Raw genomic sequence first — 14,869 nt, 5'->3', positions numbered from 1 at the left:
CATTCTCCAAATGTCTAAATAAATGTGCGAAGTGAACATTCAAAAGAAACGGGACGAGGCTATACACGCAACCTGAGTATTTCCGGTGTAAATAAAACCATTCTAACCAAATAGTATGGTGTTGCTATATTTTTTTTAGTTTAACGAATTAGCTCAATAAAATGACTATGCGATGGTTAATTAGTAAATATATATAATGGGCGTACTCGTCTGAGCAGGAGTACCAGACATTTGTGCTTTTAATTTGAAGGAGGAACCGTCTTCATAGTTATTTGAAATAACGCTAACTGTCGCCGCCATAACTTTGGAGAAACGATAAGTTAAATATTATTGTGCTTTCACTAGAATTACGCAAAGGTAATTGCGCAGCCCACGTGTGTAGACAATATTATAATCATTATACGTTACTACAATAGATAAGATGGACAAGTTGTAAGCTTGTCATATTACGTTCGTAGTTACTGTGCCAGGTCTACCAAAGCTTTTAGCGCTTAAGTGATTACTTTTTCCAGTTTAACCAGAATGCGTAATGTTTAACCATCAAATTGATATTTTTTAAAGACTTATAGATTAGCTATGTCTTTTATTTTTAGGTGATCGAGGAACCACTGAGCACGTAAATGTTTGCCTGACGGCACATAAATGAAGACGCACAGTTCGAAACTGTAACCATGCCTCGACTTCGAAGCAAACCGAGTCCATGGATAGAGAACCTGATCCTGAGCTATGACAGTCAGGAGATGAACTGCAGCAGGGGTCAGCTGAAGGCTCATGTCATCGGGGTGAGTCAGATGTCACTTTCCCAGGCTCAGGGCTCTGAGGGCCCCACGGGGCTCCTCTTCCTGTCCGACGGGGTGCTGCAAATCCCCGCCGTTCTCACCGCATCGGCCTGGGAACATCTTCAGGAGCAGGAGGACCGTGAATGTTTCACCAGCCTGTTAAACACAACGGTGTGCATCCAGGACTACAGGCTGCAGTTTCACATGGCTCTCGAACAGAATAAGTGCAGATTCTTTCTAACAATTGGTGAGCTGGCTTCGACCTCAGCCGGTCCAGTTAAAGACAGCACCCCTTGTTGCACGACACTGTCCTCTGTCAGGTTGAAGATCTGTAAGACATGGAAGGCTCTGCAAGGCCAGGAGGAGATGGACTCTCAGAGGAGCCAGTGTGGGTTTGATCTGTCTGAGCTGCTTGGAGAGTGGCAGCATGATTGTCTGCAGGCTGTTCTGGACGATGTTCGCAAGAGGCTGATGGTAGTAAACAGCTGCCCCGTGGGCCTGCACACCTCAGGTGCATTCAGTGCTACAAGCTGGGATGTGGACAGGGTCAGATATAAAGGAATGAAACATTTTAGTGTCCCTATTAAATGCCTTCTCATCCCAGAGGGAGATGCTCAACAGCAGAAAACACCACCTAATGCTGGAAGCAGAACACCAAGTAGGCTTCCTGCTGCCTCTGAGGACAGAAGAAGAGATTTAGCACCAGTCTGCAAACCTTCAGAGATCACACAGGCTTCTGTTGATGCTGCAGAGTGGGAAATAGCCACCCCAGTAGTTGCAGAGAGAAACTGTGGCCACAAAGAGCACTCCCCCCCTCCTGTAGAGGACTTCATGCTACACGAGGACATGATTGCAGAAATGATTGACACTGACATCAGGCCTATGTCAAACCCTTGGGACATTTTTCCTCCACCATGCGATGCCTCCTCATCCTCTGATGCATCCCCAGATGCAACACCAATCCACCCCCTGCACAAGTCCACCACTGCTGAATCCAGGCCTGATCATGCTACGATCATAACCAGCACGCAAATTCCTTTACACAGCTCGAAGGAATCCCAGCCGAAGTCAGACCCCAGCAGTGGACAGCTCAGCTACTTCCCGCCATACCAGAAACCGCCACACATGAACAGCCTGCTGGCCACTGCTGATCCATCAACTTCAACTTTTACAAGTCCACTAGGACTTTTTCCCAAACCATCAAACCTGCCGCTTGTCACAGATGAGCACTACACACACACACCACAACAACGTTTTCCAGGTTTGGAGCAAGAAGGCCATGATTTGGACAAGGATCTGGGGGAGGCTGTTGAGAAAAAAGACAGAAAGGTAAAGAGAAAGAGAAGTGAGTCTACACCAATAACACCTACTGCTTTAGGGGAGGAAGAAGAAGAATCTCGGATCAGTAGAAGCCCTCCATCTTGGCTCTTTGACTCTCAGTTAGGCTCAGGGGCCAAAGAGCAACATAGTCACAAACAAGGCCAAACTGCAGGGAGTGTCTCAAGGAAGACCCCCACGGTTCACAGTGATGGCATGCCGTTCTCTTACACTTACCACTTGACTGGACAGAATCTGCTGGATTTCAGTCGATTCAAAATTGATGAATCCTTGCTTCAGTGGGCATTGAAGTATCTTCTTGTTCCACAGTGCACAGATACTACACAGAAGATAAACACTGTGGCAAACCTAAGTGACCTATGTTGAAAGAGTTAAGCAAATCCCTTGTGGGCGTTGTCCTTATGTTGTTGGATATGTCTGACTCCTGTGCCAAGTGTTGACTCATGTTAATGGTTCAGAGAAGCACTGTATGGTTGAGTCTAGTTGAAATGCATCTTTTGTAAATAAATATTGTTTTGGGAGGAAAAAAAATACTTGTCCACTATAAATAAAAACTTGAATAAATGTCTGAAGGTCTAATTACCAACTTTTCCCAGAACTTACACCTAAATCCTGTGGTGTTTTTCTGTCGAACATGTTATGGGCTTATGTAACACATGACAAAGCAGCAGCCTGTTAACAACTCAAGCACACCATACTGAGAAAAATATCTGGCTCTTTGGCTTCTGAATGTACCACTGGAGCTAGGTCTCTACCATCTAGGTGTTAAATTTGTCTGCTGCAGTTTGTATGCAGCTTTTTTGTCTGACAATTGCTAGTGAACATTTAAACTGACTTTGAAACTTAGTTTTAAAATCTGTGGCAGAACGATTAGTGCATTTAGCAATAGGTAAAGTGACCTCAAAAACAGTGAACTGCAAGACACTACAATAGCCCATAGAAATGAAGGGAACTACAGTCTGGTATTACTTCTCAGTGGGTCTGCTACACTTTAATACATTCACCTGATCCACTGATAAGTGAAAACTAAGGTTAAATATTTAAAGGTCAGAGGACTGAAGAGGATTATCATGCTAACAGTGTTTTCATTACTGCCAGGGGAAACAACTGTGTTTCACTTATGGATGTATTAGATTTTAACTCAATTGCGATGCATGAATGCATGCTGGGAAATATGTGTTGATACCGTTGATACCTTGAAATGTAATTTGTTATATTTAATGAACACTCAACTGGACATTTATCCAACTTATTATTTCAAGCTGCATGTCTTTTAAAGATCTTGTAACTCGGAAATAAAAAGTAGGGGTTTATAGTTGTGAAATGGCTCCAAATGGCAGAATTTATAGAAAAACCTTTGTCCAAATCATTTATATCAATGAGACTAGGCTGAAAAATACACATTTGTACACATTTGCACAAGGCTGGACTGGGACAAAAAATTGGCCCTGGCATTTCTGTGCCAAGATGGTCCACTACAATCGATCAGATACCACCCAAGCTGAATAATAGATGCTGTGGACAATTGTGCCAGTAGAAGTGGATCAGTGTACTCACTTACTCTTGATAGACTCCCAGTATAATGAACGAATTAATGGGCTGTTGTTGTTGCTTTATGGGCCAGTTTTTGGCCAGAAAATTCAGTTCAATTCAAAAGTGTGTTGATCTATAAAGTAACTGTCTGATATGCCAGATTATCAGCCACTGCCATTGTATAATGCATTACAATTCAACAACAGCAGAAACATCCTCCAATATTATCACAGTTAAATCAACAGCTCTCTAAAAGAATTTAAACAAAAAACGGATAATTATCACCTTCATGAGGGAGTATTTACTGGAGGACTGAGTGTATACTGTGCAGAAGTTACATAACATTGCAGTGTGACTTGTGAGAGTCACATACTTCTCTGTTTTTCCAGAAGGTGTCACCAAATACCATGTATATTCAAATTTGGCTTAGAGATGGGTTCAGTGCACAGTAAAGTGGTGAATTTGAAACAAAATGGACACCAGGTTCCTTTAGAGTTATTGAGCCTTTAGCTCCTTCTCTTACACAAAGACATTTTTTAAAATAGTTGCAACAGTGAATTAAGTTGGCATAATTTTGCCCATCATTTCCTATAATTCAAGTTGCCTGTTGTGAACCATCAGAAAATATGTGTGGATGGAGTTCTCATTAGGGGGCAGCACAGTGGATGAGTGGTTACACTGTCGCCTCACAGCAAGAAGGCCCTGGGTTCGCAACCCGTCAGGGACCTTTCTGTGTGGAGTTTGCATGTTCTCCCTGTGCTTGCGTGGGTTTAGTCCGGGTACTCCGGTTTCCTCCCACAGTCCAAAAACATGCACTTTAAGTTAATTGATGACTCTAAAATTGCTCATAGGAGTGAGTGTGAGTGTGTGAGAGTTGTTTGTGTGGCCCCGTGATGGACTGGTCTCCAGGGTGTGCCCCTGCCTTTCACCCAGAGAGAGCTGGGATAGGCTCCAGCAGATCCCTGTGACCCTGGTTAAGGAATAAAATAGATATCTAGGAATAGATAACAGATGGATGGAGTTCTCATTAACTTAGTGGGTAAATGGTTACACTGCACAAAACTGTGTGTGTGTGTGTGTACATTTGCTAGGCCAAGAGAGGGGCTATGAATGCATATTAACAATTTTAGAGAGCTGCTCAGCAACCTATCAGGTAGTTGACCTTAAAATATTGAGTTTTAAAAATCTCAAGACTGCACACTGAAGTTTGGAACCCTGTGTGAACACATGTACCCAGTAATAGAGTCCCAGTTTATTTGAAACGTTACTTGAGTTCCCTCTAAACTGAACATTGTGTGAATAATGTGAAATGATTTCTCACACTGTAAAATATTTATGTACGCGAGTGCACCTGTTAGTTATATGGTGTCTAATGATGTCAGATACAGAGATGTTCATAAATGTTGGGCACAACTGCAATTTTGTAACCTCACCCATGAATTCATGGTTGCAAAGGCTACAGCACAAATAGCCTCTTGCTGCTCACATCATATATACACAGGATGTACTGTGCACTATGGCTGTAGGGTTCTTGCATTAATATAAATTCTAAAATGTGTCTTCTGCAGTATGGATTTTTCTAGAAGGATTTTCTAGCAGACACCCTTTAAAAAGTTACATTTTGCTTGCTGTGGCCTGTCCACGTCTCATACTTGCATGTTAGTTTAGTTTAATTTGCTAATGAATCACCGTCTGCTGAGAAACAGAGAAAAGACCAACCTCTAAGTTTATCCACTCAAAGTTCCAAACTCCTAATGTAAGCAGGAGCCAGCTGTGCACACTTGTAAAGTTGTTATAATCCTTCTTTGACCTATAAACAGGAAAATACATAATATAAAGCATCATGATCACATTTACAAATAATTCACTGTCTGTGTTGTCCTTGTAAGGCAATACAGTCCTGAGCGCCTGTCTGCACCTTTTCAAAGGACAATTAAAACACATTTGATTTTGTTCTGATAGAAACAGAGCCAATATCACGGACATGGAAAGATATCCAATGAGCAAAGTAACCACCAGTCCTAGCTCTTTTTACAGATTTGGGCACAAATTTAGTATGTTATGCATTGTGTAACTGCATTTATATTATTGTAATGTTGAGCTAAATCAAGCAAGTATTTAATTGTTATCCATGTCCTAAAATACAAATTAGGAACTAAAATAAAAATAAGCTATCAAGTAAAAATGTATAAATTCTTAGATTTGAGAAGCAGGGACTGGCATTTTGCTTAGAGCAGCTCTATCTGTTCAGTGACTGAATCCAGACTACAGTGTCTCTGCATAAACAAAACCTTTATGAAGCTGTTGTTCACTTTCTGTGGTGTAGATGTGAGTTGAAATCTGATCAGTCTAGTAGAGACTGATCACAAAGGAAAAAATTCTTTCCATCTTTTTTAAAGATAAGAAAATAAAGTTTAGCCAGAATTTATACTGAAGTGCGACAGAAACAAAATAGAGTACAAAAACATAAAAAAAGTAGTATACATAAGTCTTATAATGATAACTGGATGGTTTATACTTATACTTATTATTTTTTTTATTATTGCTATTATTATTATTATTATTATCATTATTACTGTTGTTATTATTATTATTATTATTACTGTTATTATTATTATTATTATTTTTTTTTTATGCAGGAGAGGGAGCAGGATCCCAGGTGCTGAGGAAAACAAAAGACTGGGAGACAACCTGAATGAGTTTTATTGTATGTATGAGAAGCAGCATTTGCCTACTGGGCAAACAGGTCAGTGGAGGATTCAGTCAACATGGCACTGTTTTACATCCTGCAACATCTCAACTCCCAAGGGATCTATGCCCGGTCCTGTTAGCATTCAGCAACATTGTCCCATTCATTCTTCAGATCAAAGTGGCCCAGCTCACTGTACCAGCTGCTACCGGACAGTGGATAACCAGCTTTCAGACAGACAGGAGGCAGCAGCAAAGCCCTAGCGAAAACTACATCCAGCAGCCAGTCAGTCAACACAGGAGGCCCCAGACATGTGTGCTTTCCCCCTGCTCTTCTCCCTCTATAACAACTGCACCTCAGGAGACCCCTCTGTTAAACTCCTGAAGTTCACAGCCAACAACACAACGGCCATCAGCCTTATCCGAGATGGTGACAAGTATGCGTACAGACAGGAGGTTGAAAAGCTGGCCCTGTGGTGCAACAACCTGGAGCTGAACATGCTCAAAACAGTGGAGATGACAGTGGACTTCAGGAGGCCTTCTACCCTACCCCCTCTCACCATACCCAGCAACAGGTTTCACATATATGGGATCCACAATCTCCCAGGACCTGAAGTGGATATCCAACATCAGCACCACCATCAGGAAGGCACAGCAGGGGATGTTCTTCATGTGTTAGCTCAGGAAGTACAACCTGCCTCAGGAGCTGCTGGTACAGTTCTACAGTGGAATCATCAAGTCTGTTCTCTGCTCCTCAATCACTGTGTGGTTTGGGTCAGCAGCCAAACATGACCGGACCACAATTCAACAGACAGACAGGTGCCAACCTGCCCTCTGCTTTACTCTTGACCTATTTCCATTTTTTAAATTTCTTTCTACTTGTATTGAACTTAATTTTCAGTTTGTTTGTTTTTAAACTTATGTGACCTTGTTGTGCACTGAGAGGCCCTGTATGGGCGTAAAATTCCTCATGTGTCCAACAAACTTGGCAATAAATCTAATTTTGGTAACAACAACAACAACAACAACAATAATAATAATAATAAGAAGAATGATACATTTTTGTTAGACTGGCGGAAAGAAAAGGACCTGACATGAGTTAAAAGAAACTGTTGAAGTTATTTCCCTTTTATAGGCTGCACTTTATTTTCATTTGAGCGGGCCCACAGCGACTCCCAGAAAGGACTCAGCAATGTTTGCTTGTTCTCCCTGTGTGAGCAACTCTCAGCGTCAGGGGTGGACGTGATATTTCAAACAGCACATCAGTGCGTTTATGTATTGGGTGCCCGGAAATTTTTCCAAATAAACACAGCTTGATTCAACCTGGGTGGGCAGACTTATCAAGCGACTAATTCTATAAACAGATGAGGGAATAACCCGGCTCCTCATTGGTTGTTAGACAGGAGGGGGGCCATAAGGAAGTCTGAGCGCAATGAAATTTTAATTAATGTGGGTGGGCTGAGAACACCACCGAGTGTTTATGATGGACAATTTATTTCTCAGCGCAAAGTCAACATAACACAGCAAACGTACAACAATTATTAACATTTTTCTGGGGCCCTCATGAGGCTAGAGAGTCAGTCAGTGGAGGGAAGAAGCTCTAGGTGCAGTCTCAGCTTTCCCCGGCGACATGACTCTTTACCACGGCCGCCTGCCTTCGTTCGGGGTGCCATCCTCTGCTCTGAGCCTCTCCGCCCCTCCGCTGATCTACTTGTACGGTGGGGACAGCGGAGGGGTCGTGCCCGCCGCCTTAAGCTTCATGCCGGCCCGCCAGGAGCCACTGCAGAAACCACCTTACAGCTACATCGCGCTCATCGCTATGGCCATCAAGAGCGCACCCGGGCAGCGCGCAACACTCAGTGGCATTTACCAGTTCATCATGGACCGGTTCCCCTTTTATCATGACAACAAGCAGGGCTGGCAGAACTCCATCCGCCACAACCTCTCGCTGAATGACTGCTTCATCAAAGTACCTAGAGAGAAGGGCCGGCCTGGCAAAGGCAGCTACTGGACGCTGGACACCAAGTGTCTGGATATGTTTGAGAACGGCAACTATCGTCGTAGGAAGCGGAAAACGAAGAATCAACAGGAGACTCTAGATTCCAAGGCCACCGCACACAAGCGCACCAAAGGTCTGGGTCATTTTAGGGAGGCACAGACTCCTCTGAAAATTGTGACAGGGTCGGAGATAACAGGGGTACCAGCGAGGCGGCACGTGGAGGAGATGGAAACACAACCAGACACGAAACCTGTTCTTGTCGAATTGAACCATGCCGGGCAGCCACAGAATCCCACCACACAGAGACTTAAAGTGCCCCCCACGCAAGACCCTCTTGCATCCACGGGAAGGAGGCTTGACGCTCCACAGCCTGAGCCGTGTCCGGCTCAGAGACACGGACCGCTGTGGATGGAAGATGCGCATCTCCAAGGCGCATCTCTGCGTCAGGCACCGGAGGAAAGAAGGTCGGCGTTCAGTGGAAGGGAAAGAGCTCGGGGTCCGCTTTCCACCGTCAGCTGCACAGGAAACACAAACTTTGCTGCACTTGCTCAGGACAGGCCGAAAGGAAATGTTCCGACCAGGGATAAGTCGAAAGGCTTTAGCATCGAAAGCATCTTATCGAAAAGTGAAGATGAAATGCGCGACAACATTCTTGGTTTGTCAGCGGAAACATGCGCAGAGCTCCAAGGTCCAGCTGTAAGTTCATCTGTGATCATCGGTGCTCGGTCGCACCAGTTGTACCAGATGGGATTCCCCCTCTGCTCTTACCTGTCACTCACGTACCCTGACAAAGTGATGCATTTTAAATGAATTCAGACTATGCGATTTACATAAGGGTGCATAAAAGTGAAAAGGCTGTAATTACATGGTGAGCTATACTGAGGGAGCTCACTGTTGAGCTTTTTGCAGGATCTCAGCCATCTTCATCATTCACAGCAATGTCCAGACAGCGACAAAGAGCAACAGGAAGGCCTAAAACATGTGTAATTGCTAGGAATGTGCTCATTTTCATAGACTTTTTTTTTTTTCAAAACTGTTAAGCATTGAGGTCTATGGCTGACATTTAAGCGCTTTATATAACAAAAAAATTAAAAAATATATATGTCTTTGTCATGTGAATATTTAGGGAAAGCTCATATATACAGCATTCTCTCTTCATTCATAATGTTGAAAACCTCCAGACTAAAAATGTTTGTATAATTCAAGGAAGAACCTTGCTTGTAATGGCTGGGCCCATGTAGTCTATGGAGATATTGCACAATATAAGAGTGAAGTTTAGTACTCAATAATGTAACCGAAAGACATTTACATTCCACTCTGCTCTGATCTTTATGTTCAAAATAAAGTTTAGTTTGGTAATAAAATAATAGCATCATTTATTTGGGAGTGTGAGTCAAAACCGACAACCAGGTTGATATTAGAATAAAATGTCACCTAAATGATAACAATATATTGTTTGCCAGCTCACTGACTAAAGAGTTATTCCATGTGTTGATTTGTGTTGATTTATAAGACAGAACAGAAAAACATTTTTTTCTATTTGAGCAGTGTTCAGTGGCTTGGCTTCTGTGCGTTTCTGACTTAATGACAAATTACAAATGAGCCACTATTAATGGCTCTTCACTATTTCATCTTTTAAAATCTTAATTACTCACATGATTTAATCTGAAGCAGAAACAAAAAACATTCCTAAGTGGAGCAGTTGACTCATTTTCATTGTTGTCCCTCTGCTATGTTAGGACACTTCTCAGGAAAAAGCTGAGCAAGAGTGAACTTTTACACTTAGTAAGGGTTGAAGATGCTCTAGATCTCTGTTTTTCTGAGTAAATGCTCGAGGGTCATAAAATACACAGGTTAAATGACAAGTGAGGGAGTTACTATTAATGACTTTTCAACCGTCTAATCTTTTTAAACCCTAGTTTACACATCCAGATGGTATTGAACCTCCTAAATGAGCCTTTCCTGCCATAGAATGACACTTGCATGAAATCAGAGAGTCCTGCTGACTGCATCGCTGCAAACAGAGAGCAGCCATGTCTAAATATAGGCCTTCAGCTAAGACACATGCTTGTCTGAAAAAGCTGGAGTGTGTGAGGCCAACAGTGTGCAAATCAGGAATGTTTGTTGAAATAAATAAACTTCTTCAATCACAAGCATTTCCTGTGGATAGGATTCTTTTGGTTAACTGTAAATAAAACATGATGAAAACCACAGAAAGTAAAAAATGGGGCAGGGGGCAGAAGAAGAGTGGAGAGAAAAGATTTGAGGAGTATCCATTTAATTCAACACTTGCCAGTTGGGTGCAATTGAACCACATAACCCATTGGCTCTGCTGGCCCTTTATCGGCGTGTGAGCTCCAAAGCTCTCTACGAGTCAAGGGAACTAATAAATGTTGATTATCTGATGGTCTACTGGAATCTTTGAACAGTAAAAGATCCTCATGTGAAAACAGCTCAGACGAAAAGGAAATCCTGTTAGATTTATTTGATATTTGAAAAAACAAACTGTGCTGATGGGCTGTGGTCAGAGACCTTCAACACGCATTGACCACTAGCAACATTCTGAGGTCTGTAAGAGGGGACACACCCTGGGCTGACAGTGTGCAGCTGGATAAGGTGGGACAACTCTTTGGCCATTATTATGGCATCTTCTAACATCACAACTTCTGATGCGTTCACTGAACTCTTCAGCTTTCTGGTTCTTTTCATTCAGCTTCCTTTCCTGTCACATACCTACTTCACAGAAGGCGTGGCTTGCAAAGAAAATTAGTAATTGCAGACAGTGAATGTAAAATTCAAATGACACACAATATTTTCAGTCTTGTCCCCCATGAAAAATCTCCATGAAAACATGCAAAGGTACAAACCGTTCTCTGCTATAATTAACACATGCAGGTTGGTCACCTGGTGTTGGCTCAAAGAACAGGAAAAGCAGCTGTTTACATGCAGACTCGGGGCGTGTGAATTTAAGTTTCAGCAGTTTCAGACTATAAAAAATATAATGAATGATGGCTAAAGTCAGGAAGAATATCACAGTAAATTATATGGATTAAAAGTCTGGATGTAAATGGAACAATAAACAGACAAATTGTCTCATCATGTGTCCAGCAATGCTCAAACAATCTGCACCCTTTCAGGGAGCGGGGAGATGAAACAGTGTCTCCTTCTCATCTTTCAGGTTGTCTCAACGCTTTGAAACCTTGTTTCAGCCGCATACTTTATTACCTGCAGTTTAAAGTCTGCAGGATAGCTCTTTCTTTTCATTTTCACTTAAGTTATACTTGGAGTTATACTGGGAGAAACATCCAGGCAAAACTGGTGCAGAACAAAACATTTTATTACACAATTAAATCATAATTTCTGTGTTAAATTTCAGGGCAACACATATAAAAGAAGTGAGGAGTCTCCGTTTAACATATGAGAAGTCCTAAAAGTTAACAGAACCATCTCCATGATAACTGAGCCAACACCAGTTGCTGATGAAAACTATGTTCCTGTTCATAGCACTGGAAAAAGCTTGTAAGTGGACCTTTTTTATTTCTCTCGCTTCCCCTGATAATGTTATGTGCATTTTTTTCCCCACCCTCTGTGCTCTTTATCAATCTGAACTAAAATAACCATGAGACCCATGAGTTGTTCAGTGACAACAGCTTTAATTTTTCTCTGAACACCACCATGCATTCATAACGGTATACTCCATTACAGACAGATGTAGTAGTTGTTTTTACAGTTCTGTAAATGTGGCTACAGACTGGACAAAATGATGTTAGTGATTGTGAAAATTTCATTTAGACTGGAGCAAACAAACCAAAACAAAGAAGCCTATACTCAGTTTCATTTTGATCAGTCTGATTTTTCTTTTAATGGCATCATCAGATTAAGGTTTGTAGTTTTGAGTGAAATTACCACAAGCAGCCGTGCAGAGAAGAGGTTAGAACAACTAATGCAACCTAAATACAGACGGTAAGGAGACAGATGAGAGCAAATGATTTCTACTGAAATGATTATGATTATGGCTTGAAGACAGACAGGCAACTGGAAACCCGTCACAACTATAGCAAAACAGTCCACTGCATGCAGAACCAGACTGATACTGTGTTCTGACAAAGCATGTCAGAGCCTCGGCTGACGGGTGAATGAATACAGGTGATGTGTAAGGGAAGGTAAGGTGATTGGGTATGGAGAGATAGCAGGCAAAAATGGTTCAGGAAATTCTAATATGCAGTACATGCAGGTGCATGAGGAGGAGAGAACATGGCTGATGGGGTCAGAGAGGTAAACTGGACAACATTTCTGTGACAGAAATGTCTCAACAGCTATTGAACAGATTGCTGTGACATTTGGTCTACACATTGATGTTTCCCTAAGAATGAATTATAGCTAGCTTTGGTGGTCCCCTTACCTTTTATCTAGCTCCTTCAAAATTGTCCAGTCACTGTGAGCATTTTAGCTTGCTGTCATTCTTGTTAGTATTTAGTTTAAAGCACCAACCTCCATTAGTGCCCTCTAAGATGCCCCCACAGTAGCGCACCAGCAGCGCAAATGTGATAAAGTGTCCTCTATTGCCCTATTGTTGCTGTAGTTGGTGTAGCACTACTCACTGGTGTGCTCAGCCACAACCCCTTTAATAATTTTATTTAATAATAATATATTAATAATTTGGATTGTTCTGTTATCTTTGGATCAGTAGAGTTGAAGTTGCAACACTGTGAGGTAGCAAAGTTTGATTCCCATTCACCTCTTGGGCCTTTCTGCGTATACTTCATATGTTCTCCCAGTGTCTGTGTGGGTTCTCTCTGGGTACTCCGGCTTCCTCCCACTAAATTGGCTGTGAGTGTGTGAGTTTGATTATGAACGTTCGTCTGTGATAGACCTGCCTCTCACCCTGTGCCAGCTGGGATTGACTACAGCCCCCCTCCAACCCTGCAGTATAGATGATGGATGAATAGATGTTCTCTGCTGATGGGGGTTCAATAAATATATCAGATGCCCTTCATATTTGGAGATGCCCATTTATGATATTTTGGAGCAGGGAAAGATTGTAGTTAACTACTTAGTGGTTTAAATTGTTACAACGTTTCTATCACTTTTCAACGGTTTCAGGATGCAGGACAGTGTATTGGAGCTCCTGTAAGACCATCGTCAGCTGACTTTGAATATCTTCGCCATGATTCATTTATTGACAAATAAATAGCAGGCCTCTATTGTCAGACAGAGAGAGAGAGAGAGAGAGAGAGAGGTAATTTTAACTGTGGAAAGTGTCATCACCTCCAGTTTATGTGCAATCAAATCCCAGCTCAGTGCAAAATCAGATGGTTGAAAGCTAGCTGGTTCAAAAGGGTTCCTAATCCAAGTGTTTATTATATTTTTTCACTCTCCACATAAACTGGCTACACTTGTCCAAATACACATTCAGCACTGGGGGGAGGGTTGGGCAGTGATGAAGATTGATGGGCTTCGATTAGATACCACATTAGCTGCTAATCAAGTTAGGTTTCCTGGCACAGAGCTCTGTATATCTTTATGTGCTTTAAATGGCCCCCAGACCAGGTCTGATGCAGTTTACAACTTGGACCCAAACACCTACATACAGAGAGAGACTTCATGTGCACCACCATGAGCACCAGTCAGATCTCATGAAATTAACTACAACATGCCTGCAACTATGTAATGTTCAGTTTGTGTTAAATGAGTGAATACGACCCAGGAAAAGTAGAGTTAAACATACATGAAAAAGTAAAGGGTAACAGATGATGAACAAATGAATTGATTGCAGTTCATTAAATGATTGATCTGTGTTTATTGAACATGAGTCAAACAAATTCTGATGAACAAAATGAATGTGTTGGAGATATTTCAAAACAGAGATTCAGACGTAGTTAGCTGGTGCACATGCTCCATCCTCCTCAGTATAGAAAGACCCAGCAGGAAGTTACCAAGAGCAGGAGCAGGATATTTAAAAGGATGCCAGCATGAGGTACATACAAATGAATATTTTCAGCTAATTATATTCCATATTATGTTTTGACTATAAATCAAGGTTTAGTAATTTTAAACATATATTTACACAAATGTATTGAGTTAAGAAAGAGTAATAAAAATCTGGTATTGGATCCGTTTTAACTTTGTGATTAGTTTTTCTTTGCGAGGGGCAGATGAAGCTTTATGAAGCTTCAGGGGTTTCTTTCTATTTGTGCTGAAAATCAATTCAAAGTTGCAGGAGTTTAAACACAGAAAGCACTGTGACATTACAGCAAGACTGGGGCTGAAGCACTACAAGAATGTAATATTGTTTTTTTTTTTAAATACTGGAGAGCTTGTCCTCCTCAAGGTTGCATAAAATACACAAATGAAAAAGAGGAAAAAATTCAGTCTTCACAATCACAGCATTTTGATAAAGGGTCACAAGCTAAAAAGGTTCAGAGCCAGAGAGTTAGTATCTGTTCCCTATACACATGGATTTATGTTTTTTTTTTTGTTTAACATAAGATAAATCCTGGATGACTGCAATGACACATGACCTATTATGATG

General features: G+C 41.7%; 2 protein-coding genes across 2 annotated transcripts; both read left to right on the top strand.

The window, feature by feature from the left end:
• Nucleotides 1-118: 118 nt before the first annotated feature.
• acd (ACD shelterin complex subunit and telomerase recruitment factor) lies at nucleotides 119-2,685 on the top strand. Its single transcript, XM_026310580.2, has 2 exons — nucleotides 119-357; nucleotides 594-2,685. The coding sequence occupies exon 2, from the start codon at nucleotides 672-674 to the stop codon at nucleotides 2,481-2,483; it is 1,812 nt and encodes a 603-aa protein (XP_026166365.1). The 5' UTR covers nucleotides 119-357; nucleotides 594-671; the 3' UTR covers nucleotides 2,484-2,685.
• A 5,249-nt stretch (nucleotides 2,686-7,934) lies between these two features.
• foxl1 (forkhead box L1) lies at nucleotides 7,935-9,147 on the top strand. Its single transcript, XM_026310581.1, has one exon. The coding sequence runs from the start codon at nucleotides 7,969-7,971 to the stop codon at nucleotides 9,145-9,147; it is 1,179 nt and encodes a 392-aa protein (XP_026166366.1). The 5' UTR covers nucleotides 7,935-7,968.
• The last annotated feature ends 5,722 nt before the right edge of the window (nucleotides 9,148-14,869 follow it).

This window comes from Mastacembelus armatus, chromosome 6 (genome assembly GCF_900324485.2).
Source record: "Mastacembelus armatus chromosome 6, fMasArm1.2, whole genome shotgun sequence".
In the NCBI taxonomy this organism is placed as follows: domain Eukaryota; kingdom Metazoa; phylum Chordata; class Actinopteri; order Synbranchiformes; family Mastacembelidae; genus Mastacembelus; species Mastacembelus armatus.
The sequence above is the reverse complement of the archived record's forward strand: the minus strand, read 5'-3'. Positions and strand labels throughout refer to the sequence as shown.